The 18,693-nt window shown below is 38.9% G+C and overlaps 1 protein-coding gene across 4 annotated transcripts in view; it reads right to left on the bottom strand.

Annotated features, from left to right (window-relative positions):
* EPRS1 (glutamyl-prolyl-tRNA synthetase 1) overlaps positions 1 to 18,693 on the bottom strand; it is a 60,910-nt gene that overhangs the window by 7,913 nt on the left and 34,304 nt on the right. For 2 of the 4 annotated variants that reach the window (XM_048843212.2, XM_048843213.2), the window contains 13 exons: positions 18,244 to 18,624; positions 16,984 to 17,193; positions 15,961 to 16,215; positions 14,061 to 14,294; positions 12,830 to 13,095; positions 11,767 to 11,818; positions 10,482 to 10,691; positions 9,976 to 10,048; positions 8,955 to 9,034; positions 8,309 to 8,410; positions 5,221 to 5,376; positions 4,892 to 5,089; positions 4,215 to 4,388 (listed from right to left, as the gene is read on the bottom strand). In XM_048843212.2, the coding sequence (XP_048699169.2) occupies positions 4,215 to 4,388; positions 4,892 to 5,089; positions 5,221 to 5,376; positions 8,309 to 8,410; positions 8,955 to 9,034; positions 9,976 to 10,048; positions 10,482 to 10,691; positions 11,767 to 11,818; positions 12,830 to 13,095; positions 14,061 to 14,294; positions 15,961 to 16,215; positions 16,984 to 17,193; positions 18,244 to 18,624 (2,391 nt within the window). The remainder of the gene's footprint in view (positions 1 to 4,214; positions 4,389 to 4,891; positions 5,090 to 5,220; positions 5,377 to 8,308; positions 8,411 to 8,954; positions 9,035 to 9,975; positions 10,049 to 10,481; positions 10,692 to 11,766; positions 11,819 to 12,829; positions 13,096 to 14,060; positions 14,295 to 15,960; positions 16,216 to 16,983; positions 17,194 to 18,243; positions 18,625 to 18,693) is intronic. The other 2 variants (XM_048843215.2, XM_048843216.2) reach the window with 1 other exon arrangement.

Genomic DNA, 18,693 nt, shown 5'->3' with positions numbered 1-18,693 from the left:
AGTTTGACCTCCCCTGAGGATAAAAGAAACTGAAAGAAAAGGATTAGAAAAACCTTTGCATACCCGTGCCCAGACTGGGTGACGAGTGATGGTGGTGGGAAAGAGAATCTAGAAAATAACTTTGTATATACTTGTTTATCCAAGTTCCTCTTTCACATGCAACGCTCCTTACCAGTGTGCTGCACCTAATGATTATTTTTTCAGGTGGTTGTTGATTTACGTGTTTGTTATGTACACTGGCATATCAGCCACATTTAGACCGTTTTAAAACATGTTTTAGACACTATTCTAACACAGCTAGAACACAATTGACCTAATTACAGAGGATTGTTAAAATTACAATAAATATAGCTTTACTAATTTATACCCAATATAACTCTTCAATAAATGATTTATTATAATTTTGGCCTGGCACAGCATGTTTAAACTGTATTACCACAAACGTTTTTTTAAAAGGTCCTTGAAAACAGCTCCATTAAATGTTAATACTGATGTTGGTAGAATACTTGAAGGCCTAAGAGAAGTTAATTGCATTATGTAACATTTTCCTTGCTTCTTAAACCTTATGACAAAGGGCCCATGACTTCTCATACACACAGGCAGATCCCCAACTGTTTGTTCCCATTTGTAAGTTTTTACGGGTGTACTGGTAACTGCTGGAATTAGGAGTCTAAAGCAATATTTTATTGCAGGAACGTGCTGTACATATCCTTTCATTTAGGAGAGGCTGTTCACAGTTTCTTGTTCCCTGTGGAAATCCAATCAGTAGGTGAAATGCCAAAGAGAGTCTAGATCCTGACCACTTTAAAAACATTTTGTAAGACACCTTTGTCCAGGCTTCCACTCACTGCAGACTCTAGATGATCTTGGCATTTGATCTACAGACTAGGTTTCACGCCCTAGGGCTAGTAGTTTGATACTGATGGGTGACCTATTTTTAAGAGGGAAATGTTTACTTCTATTCCAAGTCAGATGTAAAGGTACCGAAATCCTATCAGCACCTGGCATCAAATAAACTTGTAACAATAATAGTGGTTTTTCATTTACAAAATGCCATTTGGGATTCTGGGAGAATACCCAGTATCTCCACCTCTTTGTTCTCAGGCCTGGTCTACACTACATACATTACTTCCATATACCTACGTTTCTCAGGCATGTGAAAAATCCACACTCCTGAGTGACATAATTAGACCGAAATTAAACCTGCATGTGGACAGCACTATGTTGGTGGGAGAGCTTCTCCCAATGACACAGCCACTTCCTCTTACAGAGGTGGAGTTATTAAGCAGAAGGGAGAGCTCTCTCCCATTGGCTTAGAGCATGTTCACCTGATGCGCTGATGTAAATTTGTAGTGTAGATCTGACTTAAGGCTGATGCACCTCATTAGTAAGAGGCATGGAAGCAGTCACATGCAGAGTGTGACTTAATGAAGTGCAGTGCTCAGCAAGTGGACACTGTAAAGCGATTGAAGAAGCCACCTTAGAAGCTACCTGCGACCTTCGCAAAGACTCAAGTCTCTTTGCGGGAGTCACACACAGCTATTGTCAAAAAACTTTTTAGACTACGGTCTTTAAGGCAGGAACTCTCTCCCAATGTCTATATGGTGTGCAGGGCAACAGAGCAGCAAAGACACTTAGCACCTCTGGACACTGTGTAATTACACAGTATTATGTCAGCAGGTTGGCTTCCTCCAGAACCTCAGAAGTCTCACTTGGAATTTAAGACTAGATATAACCCTGTCCCCCCTGCCCCCAAAAACACACACACACACACACTTCCTTCCTGGTTTGTTCATGGTGAAAAGCACTTCTTACTTTGTGAACTTAGTGGAGCTCAGCAAAATAAGTGCTGTTTTGCTGTAAATCACAGCCTTAACATTATACCATTTTCATATTCTAATATATTCTGACAAAGAAAAGTTCTCTAGAATAGCAAGCTAATGCACTGGGCTGTCTTCTCTGGATACTCAGGTTGAAATTCTACCATACTTTGCAAAGGAAAAGCAAGAGAGGCTATCACCAAACTATTTGGTAGAGGAAGTAGCAGATCTCTGTTTAAGAGGTGTCAGATTGGAATGACATGAGTTTTGCAGATGTCAAAGGAGGTCTATGAACAAAGTTGTTTGTGAAAACTCACACAGTGCCTGCCCATACCACACCAGGCTCAAGTCAGCACAAATTCCCCTCAATTTTGTGAGCAAAAAATTAAAACACTTTAAAGTAGAAGTATTTATGAGTCTTGTTCCATTACTGCAACTGTAAGAGGAGGGAAAAATGGATTCCATACTGGGAGCACAAACACTCAAATGTTAAGTCTCTTACTTCTCAAAATGGCTCTGGAGTCGGATTTTAGACTGACATTTTTCATGACATTTTTGGTTGCACTTATAAATTGTTTATAAATCCTTTATAAATGATTTTTAAGCATATCAGAAGGTATTATAAAAGATGGTTGTAAGCCAAGGTAATAATCAACCTATTGCTTCTGTTGGACTCTCTAACAATTAACTGTTTATTGCAACCTTAACTTATTAACCTTTAACACACTACTCAGAAATGGAGCTTTAGGATAAAGTGTGACATTTTCACTCTTTAGGTGCAATGGGAGATTTTTTTCAAGACCCATTGGATTGCACAGGAGGCTTCTACATCATCTTATACTGAAGTTTGGCATTTGAACATTTACACAAACTTCCAACTCTGATGCCACAGAGCTCCATTCTGTCTTATTTTAATTTCTCATCCCTTTCGTTATGTTGTAATATACATTATATTTAAACCCAGTCTTGAAACTTGGTCTCCTTTATTCTCTTCACTTTACAGATATCTTGTTTTATATGCAGTTACTCTGTTTTCCTGTACAAGGAGGACTGAATCTACTTTTAACCATAGTATTTGAGTGATGAAGTAGTTGCTTTTCTGATAAATAAAAAGGATTCTTTATTTAGTGATACCATCCAAGACCATCTTGTATTTTCCATTCTGCTCAACTAGGATATCAGAAGCTAGTGTTACTCCTGGCGGAATTTTGCACAACTGTGCAATGCAGAATTTTACAGGAATTAATGTTTTTTGCACAGCATTTCTGTTCCCCCACAGAAATGGGCTGCAGTGCTGCTGGCCGCCACTAGGGGCCGCCGAACGCAGAAGAACCCAGCTCACACACAGAAGACACTGCCAGAGGGAGGAGAGAGCTAGAAGTTCGACAGCTGCACTCCCCCTCACGCCCTTAAGGGCAGAGGCGGCAGTGCACAAGAAACTCCCTGCAAGCCTGGGACCCAGCATCAGGCTGTTTCTCCCTCTGGATCCCAGGGCTCTGAGGGGCAGGGGAGCAGGTGTCTGGGCTGGTGGGGGCCATGGATGGGCCCTGGGAAGGGATAGATGTCTGGGCTAGGGGAGGCCCTGGGGTGGTGGTGGTGGGACATTTGGGTGTCTTGGCTAGGGGTGGCCCTGTAGCTGGGTTGGGGGGGGGGCGCACAGCTGTTCTCTGGGGGCGGGATGTTTGGGTGGATAGGCTGGGGGTCCCCCACAGCTGGGCTCTGGGCGGGGTGGGGGTGTGAGTGTCTGGCTCCCTAGCTGGGCTCCTGAGGGAAGGGGGCAGAGAAGCAGAAACTGGGTTGTCAAAGGGGTTTCTTTAGATCTCTACTTCTGGGGGAATTTGTGTGTGTCTGTATTGTTACAGACATATTTCCTGACAGGTATTTTGAAATAAATGATCAAAATAATTGAAACTGGCATGATCTTGTGGTGTTATTTTGATAAATACAATCTGCAGATTTTAAAATATTTGTGCAGAATTTGTTTTTTCGCGCAGAATTCCCCCAGGAGTATAGTGTCCTCTCACTCATCACACATGTGTTTGGCATGAGTTTTTTTTCCTTTTAATTGATTTAGGTATGTACCTCTCTTCCTTAACATTGCTTATAGATCATTCTGTGTGCGCACATAGAGTCAAAATTCACAAGTTCAAGACATCTCTTGTCCAAGTTAATTATTTTTTCTGGGTGAGAATCTGTCATCTCAGAAACTGCCTTTTTTCTTCAATTAGCTTTTATGAAATTTCAAGAAACACAAGTCACCAATAATTGCAGCAATTCATGCTGTATCAAAAATTGACCATTTTTCAATCGACTTTAGACAGAAAATATTTGCCTGCAGAGAATACAAAAAAGTCCACATGAACATACATTAAGATCTACTGAAAAGAAATTTACCTTAAGCTCCCAGTGATTGAACTTCCAACCAGGTGAATAGTTGTCTCTTAAGTCAGCACGTACGCGGACATTGACACTGAGCAGCCTTTTAAGATATTCATTACATTTCTTCATCAGTGCCTCTTTGTCCTCTTCGGAAAGTGTATTTGTGATGCCACAAGGAATAATTACAACCTGTGACATGATGCAAATTAAAAGAAAAAGATACATATAGTAATGGAAAAAGTTGTTCCCAATTATTGTCATGTACCGTACCAAAAATACCAAAAGACAATCAACCTTAAAGTGTTGAGTTTAAGGATGTGGAAGGTTTAAGGAGACAGTGTTGTGGTGCTAAATCTGGTTAACATCTTTCGAAACCCCCTATCTAAGAAACTTTTTTGCCAAGTATTACAAATAATCTAATTTTGGGTAGATAGAAAATTTAGAAGATATAGCTTGTCTCTCACAAGGAATATAACTCGAGAACCAACCTGATAAACTCTTACTGACTGCATACAGAATGCTCTACAAGTATTATTTTCAGTACCCCTACATTAAAAAAAGGAGTTCTTTTCATCAGGCACCCAATAGGAAATATTGATCAATTCCATTGCAAGACAGGAAAGGAAAAAGGTGAGGTACTTTGAAGTAAAGTTCTGCCATATGAACCAATTAGACAAGTCATTTGTACACACCTGAACACAAGCTACCCGAGGTGGTAGCACCAAGCCCATATTATCCCCATGGATCAATGTCATCACACCAATGGTCCGAGTCGAAATTCCCCAGGAGTTTTGATAGGCGAACTGTTTTTCTCCTGGTATCTTGGGATCTTCAAACACAATCTCAAACATTTTTGAAAAATTTTGCCCCAGATGGTGCGATGTTGCTCCCTGAAACCGACACATATAGAAGTCTCTGCTCAACAGAAATTTACAATGACTGCTCAGTATAAGGTCAGCAACATTCCTTTTTGCTGTCCTTTCTTTCAAAAAAGTGAAAAAATGTATGTATTAATATATACCTGGATAGCTCTTCCACTGGCAGATACATATGCTTCCACAGTGGTTGTATAGTCTCCACCTGCAAACTTCTCTTTTTCAGTCTTTCTTCCTTTCACAATAGGTATTGCCAGGAGTTCTTCATACACCCGAGCATACAGATCAAGAATCTGCAATACCTATGATTAAAACCTTTAAGTTACTTCAGTGATTTGGAGTTACTCTTCAAACATTTTCTAAATCCAAAATATTGCTGAATGGCGTGACTGGCTACAACTGCATAAAAACCTGAACATCCTACTTGTCTCTTCTCTTCAAATAAAACTAAAGATCAATTTTATTTTTTACTCATTTCTTGGTTTTGCAAATGTTTTCTGTAAAACAAAATATTTAAGTCTAGAAACCATTAAACAAAAAGGGTCATTATTACAGAGGTGTCAGACTCCATATGTGATTAAGTGCAAAACAGAAGTCAAAACAGGGATTCAAACCTTATTATATTTGAAGATATGGCATATCATCCCTAAAACTGCAGCACTTACAGTTTGTGCATACAATGTATATTGAAAACTGAATATATTAGCTTGTTTGAGAGTTATAATTAATTATAAGTTGATCCTTTAAGAAACTGAGAATCCTGTGTCACTCTTCTTTATATACTAACTTCACATTTATTCCACTCCAAGCCTATTCATGTCCATGATTCTCTATGCTCTCGTCCCTCCCTCAATCAATCACACATTCACTTTGCCTGGCCCCTTTTGCAGCATTTAGGCTATGCAAAGCAGCTGTAAACCAACTTAACTGGCCACCCAATCCTAGCTGCTTTGCAGTGCTCAAGAGCATCTCAAAACAGCCAGAGAGCAGGACAAATCTGGCCCTAAAGAAATTAAGATAAAAGATGTGATGTGAACATTTCCAGGTAGTTAAACCTCACTGAGGTGTCATGCACTTGATAAACTTGAAGAAATAAAGTTGTGTAGGCCAGGAAGGATTGATTTAAAAATCAACAATTTTAATAATTACTTAAATCGGCAAGCAGGAAATCTTGATTAAAATCAATTTTAATTATTTTGGATTTGTACTTTAATTATTTTTCTAAAGAAAGATTGATAACCATTAAAAACATGTTGATTTGCAGCTACACATGCCTTTACACTATATTCGGTACTACTTTTTGCTAACCAGAAGTATACACCATATCAATAATATTTAAGAAATTATATAGCCTAACTTTTTACTAGATTAAAATTTTTCATTGTCATTTGTGTCAAGACCAATTTGAATAGAAATTCAAATTCAATTAAAACGTATTAAACCAGCATTTTAAGTTTTTTTTTAAGTAAATAAAACTACCTTAAATATGCTGAATGCATCAGAAAAAAGTTTATTAACGGATAACTGATTTATTAAAACAAAGGAAGATACATTATCTGTAGTTAGTGATCTGAACTTATATCTCATCACCACTGTTCCCTCTAAGCTGTATGCGTGCACACACAGATCCTAAACCCTGCGTGCACAAAAATTTGCACAGAAGAAATTTTTTGCACACACAGCCTGTCAAAAATGAGAGGGAACATTGCTTGTCACCCAGTCCTTCAAGATTCGATAAACTAGTAGATCTAAGCCTCCTACACCTAGTTTTCATCCATAGAATGGAAGAGGAAAACAAGCTTTTCTGCTTTTTCAACTCCCAATCAATTTCTTAACTTTGAATGAACAAGTCATTGAACTGAACAGTTGAAGAGGCGGCTATTGCAGCCAAAAGCTGGGTTAGCGCTTCAACAAACTGGTTGTAGGTGCTTAGCCAGCAAATTTTTACTAGCTTAATATCATGTTTTGTATTGAGTTTAAATTATTTCAAATAGATAAAGTAGAACCTCAGAGTTACGAACACCTGGGAAATAGAGGTTGTTCATAACTCTGAAATGTTTGCAACTCTGAACAAAACGTTATGGTTGTTCTTTCAAAAGTTTACAACTGAACATTGACTTAATATAGCTTTGAAACTTTACTAAGCAGAAGAAAAATGTAAACTACTAAAAAATAATTTAAATACAATACTGTACTATATTTGCTTTTTTTTTGGTCGCTGCTGCTGCCTGATTATGTACATCCGGTTCCAAATGAGGTGTCTGGTTGACTGGTCAGGTTGTAACTCTGGTGTTCGTAACACCAAGGTTCTACTCAGAGTTTAGGCTTTAACATAGGTTGTCATTTTCAAATTTAATAAAATTATTTAATTTAAATAAAAAAAATCCAAATTAAAAAGTCCAATTTTTAAATTTTATTAAAACAAAACCAAAACACAAAAGAACAGATTTTTACCCACCTTGAAATAAGGCTAAGTTGTTAACAATTGTATCTACTCAAATTATCACTCTTCCTCTACAGAGAAATTGCATGCTATAATTCTACTAGCTGTAACTGAAATGAGTCAAGGTGTGGACAAAACGTGCCAAAAGTGCTCATTGGTCACGTTGTTGGCCTAGCTGTCATCATGCTTTGAAGATTCTGCGGCTGCATGCTAGCTTGGGCACCATTGTTTGAAAGGTTCCTTATGGCAGTGCTTCATCGGTGCCACTGCTCACTGCGGTAGCACTACCAGGGCTGCTGAGACAAGCACAAAAGATGCTACAGTTCAGGGACTGCCCCCTCCTCAAGATCCCCTTTCATGTAGCGCCAGTCTACCTTCTCCAAACACATTTATTCCACTCCAAGCCTATTCATATCCATGATTCTCTATGCTCTCCTCCCTCCCTCACTCAATCACACATTCACTTTGCCTGACCCCTTTTGCAGCATTTAGGCTATGCAAAGCCGCTGTAAACCAACTTAACTGGCCACCCAATCCTAAGCTGCTTTGCACTGCTCAAGAGCATCTCAAAACAGCCAGAGAGCAGAACAAATCTGGCCCTAAAGAAATTAAGATAAAAGATTTAAATTTGATGTTACACTTAAGGCCTTAAGAGGGTCAATGTTCACATCACATTGACGCTGCCAATACTCAAACAAAAAAAAAAAAAAAAAAAAGCTGGTGGCACGCGCATACGCGCAAAAATGAGTGGCAAAGATCAGTAATAGTTAAAAACATTCAGTGCTTTGTACCTCCTCTGCTGCTTCTTCATAAGTAGCAAATGCTGTGTGTCCTTCCTGCCAAAGGAACTCACGAGTGCGCAGGAAAGGCTGAGGATGTTTGAACTCCCAACGCTGCCAAGAAAAGGAATTTTTTTTTTAAAAAAAACATTCAAATTCAGTAGCATAACTGTGAACTACTTAGATTCCACTGACTGCATCTGACGAAGTGAGCTGTAGCTCACGAAAGCTTATGCTCAAATAAATTGGTTAGTCTCTAAGGTGCCACAAGTACACCTTTTCTTTTTACTTAGATTAAGTTTTTTAAAAAGCTACTTCTTTGGCATTTTATACTACTCTGCAAATCCCAAATTTTGGGATTAAAAAAGAAGTTTGGATTCTTTTTAAATAAAGGAATTGAACATACTTTCACAATGTGGTCCTTTTAAACTAATATTTTATTTAATTATTATTAAATCATATACCTATGCCCACATGCCAAAACACATTACATAATGAAACTATTAATTGTTTATATTTTAATTAATATTGGTATGATGCCATCTCTTACGGAACGATTGTCCTAATAAATTTAGGACAATTTTTAAGCATACCAAATTCCTTGCCATGTGCTTCACTTTAATTAAAAAAAAAAAAATGGTTGACTAAATGCACCTACCACTACGTTGCACCACTGATTAAGCTTGATAGGAAGATCTCTATGTGACTGCACCCACTTTGCAAAGGCAGGATACATTACTGTAAAAGATTATAAAAAATATTGTTGGTTTTTCTGAGGAACATGTCGAACATGTCTCAACCATAATATACATAATTTGTTAAACATAAGTATAAGAGACCCTGTGCTTCATTGTGAGGATTTCACTTTTCATATTTTCTGTCCCACTCAAGTGAAATTCTGCAGTGGACACAGGACCTTGATGAAAGGAATATTTTTGCCTTGCTCCAACTCCTCAGGTAATACGTGGCTTGCTTCTGGTCTGAAGCGAAGTGGTTTCACACACACCTCAGAACTCAAAACACATCTACTTTAGTGACTCTTTACGAAGGTGAACGGGAAACCTAGCTACTTTACACATGCAGTTAGTTTTCATATTATTAAATCACTGTCTTTCATTAAGACTAGAACATTTAGATGCATCTAGATTCATACATACACAATCAGCTAATTAAGAAATTTTCATGATAGCACACGATCATATTACAATTTAGTATATTGTATCTGATTTAACTAGGAGTTGCTCCACTTTTGTATCTTAGTTATATTTAATGACTTTAAAATCTGAATATTAATGAAAAAATGCATAAGGTAAAATACAACATGAACAATGAAAATTACTTTTCGTAAAAGCAAAATTGAATAAAAACCTTTCATCCCCAAAACTTCAAAATATTAAAGAAAATTCCAGTCAAAGAGCTTTCTAAAGTATTAAATAAGAAAACTAAATAATTTGTAAGGTGTGTGTAAATAAAACTTCTTTAGCTAGTTTATTGGGAAAAATTTAGAAATGTTTCAAGTTGTGATGAAACAGGAAAATATTTTCCTGTAGGATTTTTCCAGTGTTCAATCATAGTGTCCTACCTAGTAGACCACCAACTGGTCTCAAAACTACAACAGGATTCTGCTGTATCAGTTACTCATTCTGAAACTGTTGATTACTTGCAAGTTAGTTTCTTACCTGTTTCACTTGTAGGACGTACAGCAATTGGTTCAGCCAGCTCTGTTTTACCAGATCTCGTAACCCAAGCAACCTAAACATTTAAAATATTAAGTTTCCTCCAACTTGATTTAAAATAAAAAAAAGATCTTTAAGTTCTAGGTTCCCTATCACCTTCATTAATTACACAATATAAATGATATTTAAGCACTACTGAAATAATCGTTCTAACAAGGACTGACAGACACCTACATAGATTCCTTTCCACCCCTTCTTCATAATGGAAAGCAGACCTCCAAAAACACTATCAAAGAAGGGTTTACAAACTTTTAACTGTTTTATATTTGACATCATTGCCTACCGGACTAGGAGCAGCAGAAGTTGTTTGCACAGCTTCTGGTTGTAAGAATACAAAAATATCTGCCTACATCATTTATCTGAGCACTATCCTTAGTTTTTAAAAAGACACAGTTTAGCTAAAGTTAAATGTAGTACATGAGTGCAGTAAACAGAATTCTGATGTGTACCTCAGGAGCAAAGTCAGCAATATGAGTTTTCTCTTTCTCCAGAGCAGCCTGGGACACAAACATGGGAAAGTAGCAGTTTTCTACACCAAGTTTCTTGATCTCACCATCGAAAAAATCCTTGATGGTTTCCCAAATGAAAAAAGTCCATGGACGAAGAATGTAGCAGCCACTCACATCATAGTATTCAATCATCTCTGATTTTGTGATCACCTGTCAAGAAAATATTTTTAAGATATTAAGGTTCTATTTGCATGCACAAAAAAGCACTACAATAATTCAAGCCTAATGACACGCCGCTCACAATAAGTTGATCAAATCAGCAGTTTAAAATGGCTGTAATTTAAAACCAAAAAAGCCAAAGAGAGTTTGTAAGCAAAGATTTAACAATTATATTTAACAATTTCCTCCCAAGAAATGGAGGGTTTGGTACAGAATAGAGGGGCTCAGATACTACAGGGAAAAGTGCATATTTTCTAGCATCACTTACAGATCACCTCTATGACCAATTATGGAGTGGTAATGAATGGTTCTGCAAGGATTTTGCTACAGCTCCTTTATCCAAAAAGATAAAGAGTGCGGATGTAGGACCTTGAAGGTGAGTAATAAGGTGGGAAATGTAAGGGGTCCTTAGATCTCAAAGAGGGAGTGCAGATGGTCACTCTCTCCCTCACCCTAAGAAAAGACAAGCATAGGCCATTTTAATTATCAGTGTTCTTCACTCACTACAAAAGGTCACCAAACACATTATGCATTAATCATGACAAATGTCCGTGTTGGTGAAACGTGCCAGTTTGATAGTGGCGGAGACAATCTATTTATGCAGAAATCCGGTACTGTAAACTTCCCTCCATGCCCTATCAGTGTCCCTCAAACCCTGCCCTGCCCGGACTACCCGAGGCACTGTATTAAGATCAAAACTCATTTTGCACTGACCACCCATAAAAAATGGTGGTAACTTTAGCTCAGGATGGTTTGTAACCAAAACTAAGACTGCTAACTAACATCCATCAAATACTTATCAAGATCCTTAGTGTTTCACTGCCAGAATGTGTTTAATGAATAAGGGGGTTCTTGTTTTTTTAAGCAGGTGGCCATTATTAACTTATATAGCTTCACAAGTTTACACAGCACTTGGAAACATATGTCCAGAAATTAAAGAAAAATGCTGGTAGCAATTTAAGGAACAGTGTTATATTACAAAAAAAAAATAAAGGAGTGGCCAAAAAAATCATTTTTGTGAAATGTGAGGTGAAACAACTCCTTAATTCAAGTGATGCACACTTACCTGAGAAAACCAATCAGAAAGATTTTCTTCTTTTTTAGCTTCTAGACCAAGCCTATGGAATTTGAAAAGAACAGAACCCTATATTTAGGTCACTGCCAAGTGGTGAAGGTAGCATTAAAGCTGCATGCTTGAATGTTTTTTGGGGGGAAAATGTCCCTTTTAATGTAATTAAAAATCTTTTGTTAAATGTTAAAGCATATTTACTTCAGTGATCTGCAAACAACCTTTTTACCCTATCCCTCCAAACCATGCCCCTCCGAAATTTAACTTGTTTCAGATCATGATGATCCCTCTCTAACAGGACTCAAGAGAAGCATTCATACAAATATCTCAGTTTTTCCTGTTTAGATCCCTCCTGCACCAGTTACATGCCTCGATGCATCAAGCTGTGAAACTAAAACTTCCAAATAAAAGCCTGATTCGAGCATAAGGCTCACCTAAGTTTGTTTTTTTTTTTAAACCTTAAGTTTCATAGCTCCACTAATGCTATTGTTTGGCTAGAGAGTTTTGTGAAGCTGTTAAGGTAACTTACTGGCTTGCTTTCTGAAGGCTTTTTGCCTCAGAAAAAATATTAGTTTGTTTTATTTCAAATGAAAGATTAATCCTACCACCACCAACCAAAATAAAGCATACTAGCAATAATGGCAAGAGCTTGCAAGAAGCTGAGCTCCATCAACTCCTAGCAAAGTCAATGACAATAGATCATGTATTAGGTGCTCAGATCAGGGTTTAAGACTGCAAAATCCAGTTTTCTTGCATAGTTTCTCTGATTCTCCACCATACCTGTCAATAATATGTAATATTTGTAATGAAAACAAAAATGTATTATGCTTATTTTATAGCACATAATTTACAGTACATGGATTTTACTTCCTCCTTATATGAGCTATAAATTTGAAATGAACATGATAAAAAACACATTAATGGAACATGGCATCATTTCTTTTTTGTATATTCCCACACTACCAACTGAAACTAAAAATTTAAAAACATTGCTCTAGATTTAGCTCTGTTCAGCCCTCCCAATTTAGATTTCATGTAGCTGGATTGCTAATTTCTTTACCTGGTCTGTTTCTTAGGCCCCTGACCTTCTCCTAAACCTTCTGCGGAGAGGCCATTACCACCTTGGTCTTTCTGATATTCTTTCTTCTGAGTATCACTCTGTTTCTGTTGCTTATTCTGCTTTTCAGACTTGTTCTCCTTCTCTTTTTTTTTCTTGTCTTTATCCTCAACACCAATGGCAGAGACAGGCTTATAGTCTACTCCTGCAAGAGACTTGTACTGGGCCTTCAGTTGAAGCAGTTCCTGCACTGCTGTATCTATTTTATCCTTTGGTTTGAAGTGATTCCCATGGAAGAACAAGCAAATAAAGAGAAATCAGTATGAATCACAGGAGTAAATGGACCTACAGATGTTCTATATATACACATATGTGCTACATCTTCTACTCCTGGGGGAATTCTGCACCAAAAAATTAAATTCCGCACCCAGTATTTTAAAAATTCTGCATACTTTGTCAAAATAATGCAACATAATCATACCAGTTTAAATAAATTACCAAAATAATTGAAACTACAATACCATGGATGGAGAATGGGAGTGGAGAGCACTGGAAGAAATCTCCAAACCTCCTTTGTCTAATAGTAATGTAGCTAGGTTTGACCCTTTATTTCTAGTTATTAGTCAACAAATATATGCATCCATATGCTCAGTATTACATCGTAAGCAACTGAAGAGCAAGTGAGGGCTAGGGAATCAAACTCACAATTTTTTTGGCTACTGACCATCTCCAGAAAGGTCAGTAGTAAACCGTTCATGGAGCACATTTTGATAGAATTTTTCAGTCCAAAATTTAGACCAGTTCTAATCGCTAAAGCATCGTAAGTATTTGTAAGGCCATACTGTCATTTACAATAAGGCTCCTTTATACCACTCTGGCAATGTAAATAAGCCCTAAAACTTTTACACCTGTTTTATACTCTTGGGGAAAATCCACTAAGAACAATAGGAACCATCCACTAAGCGGGCAGACCACTACTTTCTGCTCTGCCCGAGGGGACAAAGCCTACCCCACACCTACCTCCTCAGAAACACCTCGAAGCCCTGCCCCTCCATGCCGGGAGTGCTTAATAGCGAGCAAGAGGGACAGAGTCTCATTTGCTCGCACTCCCAGCCCTAGCCCCTGGCGTGACTGACATCTCCCCACGTACACATGACTAGCCCTGCCCTAACATCAACTGAAATGTCTTCTAAGGTTATTATTTTTAACTAAGTTGTGTTTTTAAAAAGTTTACCTTTTCTGCTTTTCCTGCTTTTAGTTTACGGACCTCTTCTCCTTGACAGGCCACCTTGTTAAACAGAGCTTTAGCTTCTGGTGTGTCTGGGCCACCGATTTCTGTGCCTGTTGTTTGAGATGAAGCAGATATCTTAGTTGCTGGCAGATGTCCTGGCTTGTAGTCCTGCCCAGTTTTTTCTTTATACTCTGCTTTCAGAGAAAGGAGGAGTTTCACTGCTTCATCTACTTTATCCTATGTGGAAGAAAAAAAAAATTAACGGTCACAGAAGAGGATTCAAAAGTACTGAATATACTCGGTCATAAGCCAAATTTTTTTTTAGTAAAAAAGGGAAGCACCAGAGATGGGGGTCAGCTTATGAACGGGTATAGAGGGAGAGGTGGGACACAGCCCCTCCCCCCAACAGAAGCAGCACAGCCAGCAGAGCCAGAAGGGAAGAGGCAGGGCCAGAGTCTCCCCACTTTTGGCCACGCTGCTCTCCCCCCAGCCTCCAAAGCAGCTGCAGCTCCGGGGCTGGCACGCTGCAGCCGTGCCGCTTGGCCCCGCCCCCCAGAGCCGGCTGTGGCCATGCCACCCGGCCTGCCGGAGCACGCCGCAGCCATGCCACCCAGCCCGCTGGAACATGCTGTGGTCGCACTGCCTGGTCTGGCCCACTACAGCAGCTCCGGCCAGGCCAGAGACATCCTCCCCGGCCCTCCCCAGATAAAGTGGGAAGGGATGGGATGGAGAGAGTGTGAGGGTCCCAGGCTAGGGGTGGGGTCATGTGGGGGGTGGTCACAGGGGTTACTCCCCTGACCCCCCAGCTTCTCTCCACAATAGGTTTCCCCACCAGTTGCTGTCCCGGCCCATCAGGGTAAGCAGCTGGCGTACCAGGACGCTTTGTTTACTTACGTTTACCTCCGTGCCTGTGGATGCTCGAGGTAAACAAACCGTCTTGGCCCACCAGTGGCTTATCCTGATGGCCAAGGAGCCAAAGTTTGCTGACCCCTGAATTATAGGGACGGCCTATGAATGGGTCATAAAAATTTTCCATTTTTACTTATCCATCGGGGGGATGGGGGGGGCGGTCAGCTTATAAACGAACCGGCTTATGATCAAGTATATACAGTAGGTTAAGAACATTCTTTTTTCTCTACTAAGAAAAGGCAACAAATAAAACTGGGCAGACAGCAGAATCCAATCTGTATCTGGCCACAAGCAGAATGTGTGTGGTGGTTAGAGAATGAAAAGCACAGCACTCAACCCACAGTGTTGAGTGCTACCAGGATTGAAGCAGAATGGAGCTCTCTGATTGTTTTGTTAACAGCAATCTACTAACAACAGTTATAGCAGTACACTGAAGAACCTGAAAAAGCCTTTCCTCATTCAGGAGGAAATATAAGATCAGTGAGGGCATTTAGAGAGACCAGTGGCTTCTGAGAGCAGATGAATTTTTCTCTTGCTCCTTCTTGGTGCTATTATTCAAGGAAATAGATTTTCCTTTTAAATTCATTCTGTGGCTGGGGAAAGCCTCATTACTTTGGTAGTTTGGACTAATGGGCACTTTTGTTCGCCCACATCACACCACATTACATGGTTTTAAAATTAACAGTGCTCAAATTCCATCCTGGTCATACAGATTCCTCTGTCTACCTGCCAATCTGACTTTCCACACATTGTGGGACTGTGCTGGTAAGAGAAGAATTTCAGAACTGCATGTCTCAGGAGTAAGAAATCCAAACCTCTTCTGAGATACAGGAATATTTTACTGGATTGAATACAGAATTGGTGGTTTAGCTGCCAGAGGCAGAACAGCAATTCAGGAGAATCAGTTCAGGGTTACTTAGTGGAAGACTTCCACCCCGTGGCAAAATGTGGAAGAGTTAAAACTGAAGAAACTCTATATTTACCACTATTATACCTTTGAAGCTTTCTCTGCCTTGAGTCTGCGAACCACCTCCCCTTGTTCAGCTACATTATCATAAAGAGTTTTGCTGTCTATTGAGCTAGAGGATGTCAAATTATTGCAGGATACAGGAGAAGGAAGAACAGCAGCAACAGAGTATGTAAAAGGAAGAGCTGCAGGTGGATTTCCAGGTTTGTATTCTTGATCTGTCTTTTGTTTATATTCTGCCTTTAGTGTTAAAAGCACTTTCACAGCAGCATCTATTTGATCCTGAAGCAAGAAGAGAATTAAGATGTACGTACAGGTAGAAACAAAATAATGGAAAAGATACCACAATCTTAACTAGAATAGCACTACAATAACTGCTGTAATACACTACCTTAGGGCCAGATTCTGTTTGCCTGACTCACACAAGCAGATCCCAGGAATGAACAAGTCTCTAATAAGGGGAGTAGGATTTGGCCACAAGTAAGCTCTTTGTAATTTTACTTTGTTTGTCAGACCTACTTCAACAAGCCACACACCAAGGATTCAATCATACAGCATTCATACATTCATGGCTCCCCAGTGAAGTCTTGGCCCCAGGCGGGCACAGCAGTCCAGCCACGTTCAGTACATTGTGGGATTGGGGGCCAAGTAGACAAGACTTTGAATTGAAAATTATTAAATGGGGATTGTCAAAAAAACCAACACTACATTTCTGTTATTCACCCCACTCCAGAATAGTTTTAAAACTACAGCTTGCTTTTCATCATTTATGTCTTATGAAGTTCATTCAGCTAGCACAATAAAAATGAACTGGTTAATTTCCCTTTCTGGTTCTCAGGCACTACAAGCACAAGACTGTTGTGAAGCCAAATAAAACAATTTAGGAGAATTAAAGAAAACCTAATTGAAATTTAAAAAAAAAATAAAATAATGAAAATACAGAACCTAATGGGAACAGAAACAAGTTTCACAAAACCTACAGTTTGGGCTTAACCAAGCTGAATATATCTCTTTCCATTAAGAAGCCTTTAGTATTCAGTGTCATTATACCTTTGAAGCTTTCTCTGATTTAAGTCTGCGAACCACTTCGCCTTGTTCAGCTACTTTACTGTATAGAAATTTGCTGTCTATTGGACAAGGAGGAACAGGAGAAGAAATGAACACAGCAGGTGGGCTTCCAGGTTGGTATTCCTGGCCTGTCTGTTGTTTATAGTCTGCTTTTAGAGTTAGAAGCACTTTCACAGCAGCACCTATCTGATCCTAAAGCAGAAAGAGAAAGGGGGGAAAAGAAAGTTGTAGAAAGACAGAAAGAATAAGATAAGTTGTACTGAACAACAGATCCTTTTTTATATAAAAAGTAACACACCAAGTTTACAAAACCTTGAGTACTGTATATTCATAGGCTATTTATAACTATTAGTTCACCACAATTTGAGTAGATCTGGTAAAGAAAACATTTACCCTTTAAAGTAAACCCTCAGATATTATTTATTTGTACTGTTGTAGAACTTAGGAACCCCAGTCATGGACCAGACCTCCACTGTGCTAAGCAAACAAATGCCTATTAGAAATACTTTTGGACATTTGCAACAGTTCTCTACAATACAGTACCTCTAAAGCTACAATACATAGATATGAGCCTTCATTCAGATTCTGTAATGCCACAAAGAAAGTCTAATTGCCAGACTATTTAATCATTGGGCAGGAAATGTCAACAAGTTTTCCTTCTTTTTGCGATCTGCTTTGCTGTTGGTCAAAATAGTTCCATATACTCACCAAAAACTGCAGTCAAAAGAGAAAATCAGCAAGTACTTGACAATTTTTACATTTATTTATGAATAATTTTACGCAGGGAAACTTCTTCTTGAAGTGTTAGATTGAATTAGGTCAACCATTTGGAATCACCTCTTTTGAACAATGTTGTGGAGAAAGAGGGAAACAGATTATAACTGAGAACTTTTGCCAGGGACCAGTTTCAGACAGTCTTGTATTTGGTTTGGGTGGTAAGACTTGTTTGGGCCAGTTTCTGGGAAGAACAAAAATATGGAAAATGTAGCAGTTCTGCTCACATCTAAGGGACCTAATTAACATTCCTCATAAATATTATTGGGACAGAATTAATCTTACCAGTGCTACTTGGAGAACACCACCACCTGAGAAGAGAGGGCCTAGAGGAACCAAACCCAAATAAACTTAATGAAAGCAAGGGAGGAAAACATAGGTTCACTTACATCCTGAGAAAGCACATTAAACTATACAAATATGCATGAAATATTCATGTTCTCTTAACTAGTTTCTTAAAACACTTACCTTAGGTGCTTTCTCAGCTTTCAATTTTCTGACCACCTCTCCTTGCTCAGCTACTTTATCATAAAGAGATTTGCTGTCCAGATTGCTGGAAGTCTGAGGTGTGGAAGCAACATTTGGTACCGCTACAGCTGCTGCTGGAGGATTTCCAGGCTTATACTCCTGGCCTGTCTTCTCCTTGTATTCCACCTTCAAGGCCAATAGCTGTTTCACAGCTGCATCAATATCTTCCTTTGCAGCCTTTTTACCTTTCAAGTCACGAACCACATCACCCTGAGCAGACACTCTGTTGTAAAAGACCAGGGGGTCCTCAGATGCAGCAGAGGCTGGACTACAGGTATCAGCAACAAGTGGAGCAGGCTTTCCCTTTGAAGCTGAACTAGCCTTTGAAAACAGAAGCAAGTCTCAGTGTTCCTTTTTAAAAAAACGTTAATAGTAATGTTATTTATGAAA

Source organism: Caretta caretta, chromosome 3, assembly GCF_965140235.1.
Source record: "Caretta caretta isolate rCarCar2 chromosome 3, rCarCar1.hap1, whole genome shotgun sequence".
Classification (NCBI taxonomy): domain Eukaryota; kingdom Metazoa; phylum Chordata; order Testudines; family Cheloniidae; genus Caretta; species Caretta caretta.
The sequence above is the reverse complement of the archived record's forward strand: the minus strand, read 5'-3'. Positions and strand labels throughout refer to the sequence as shown.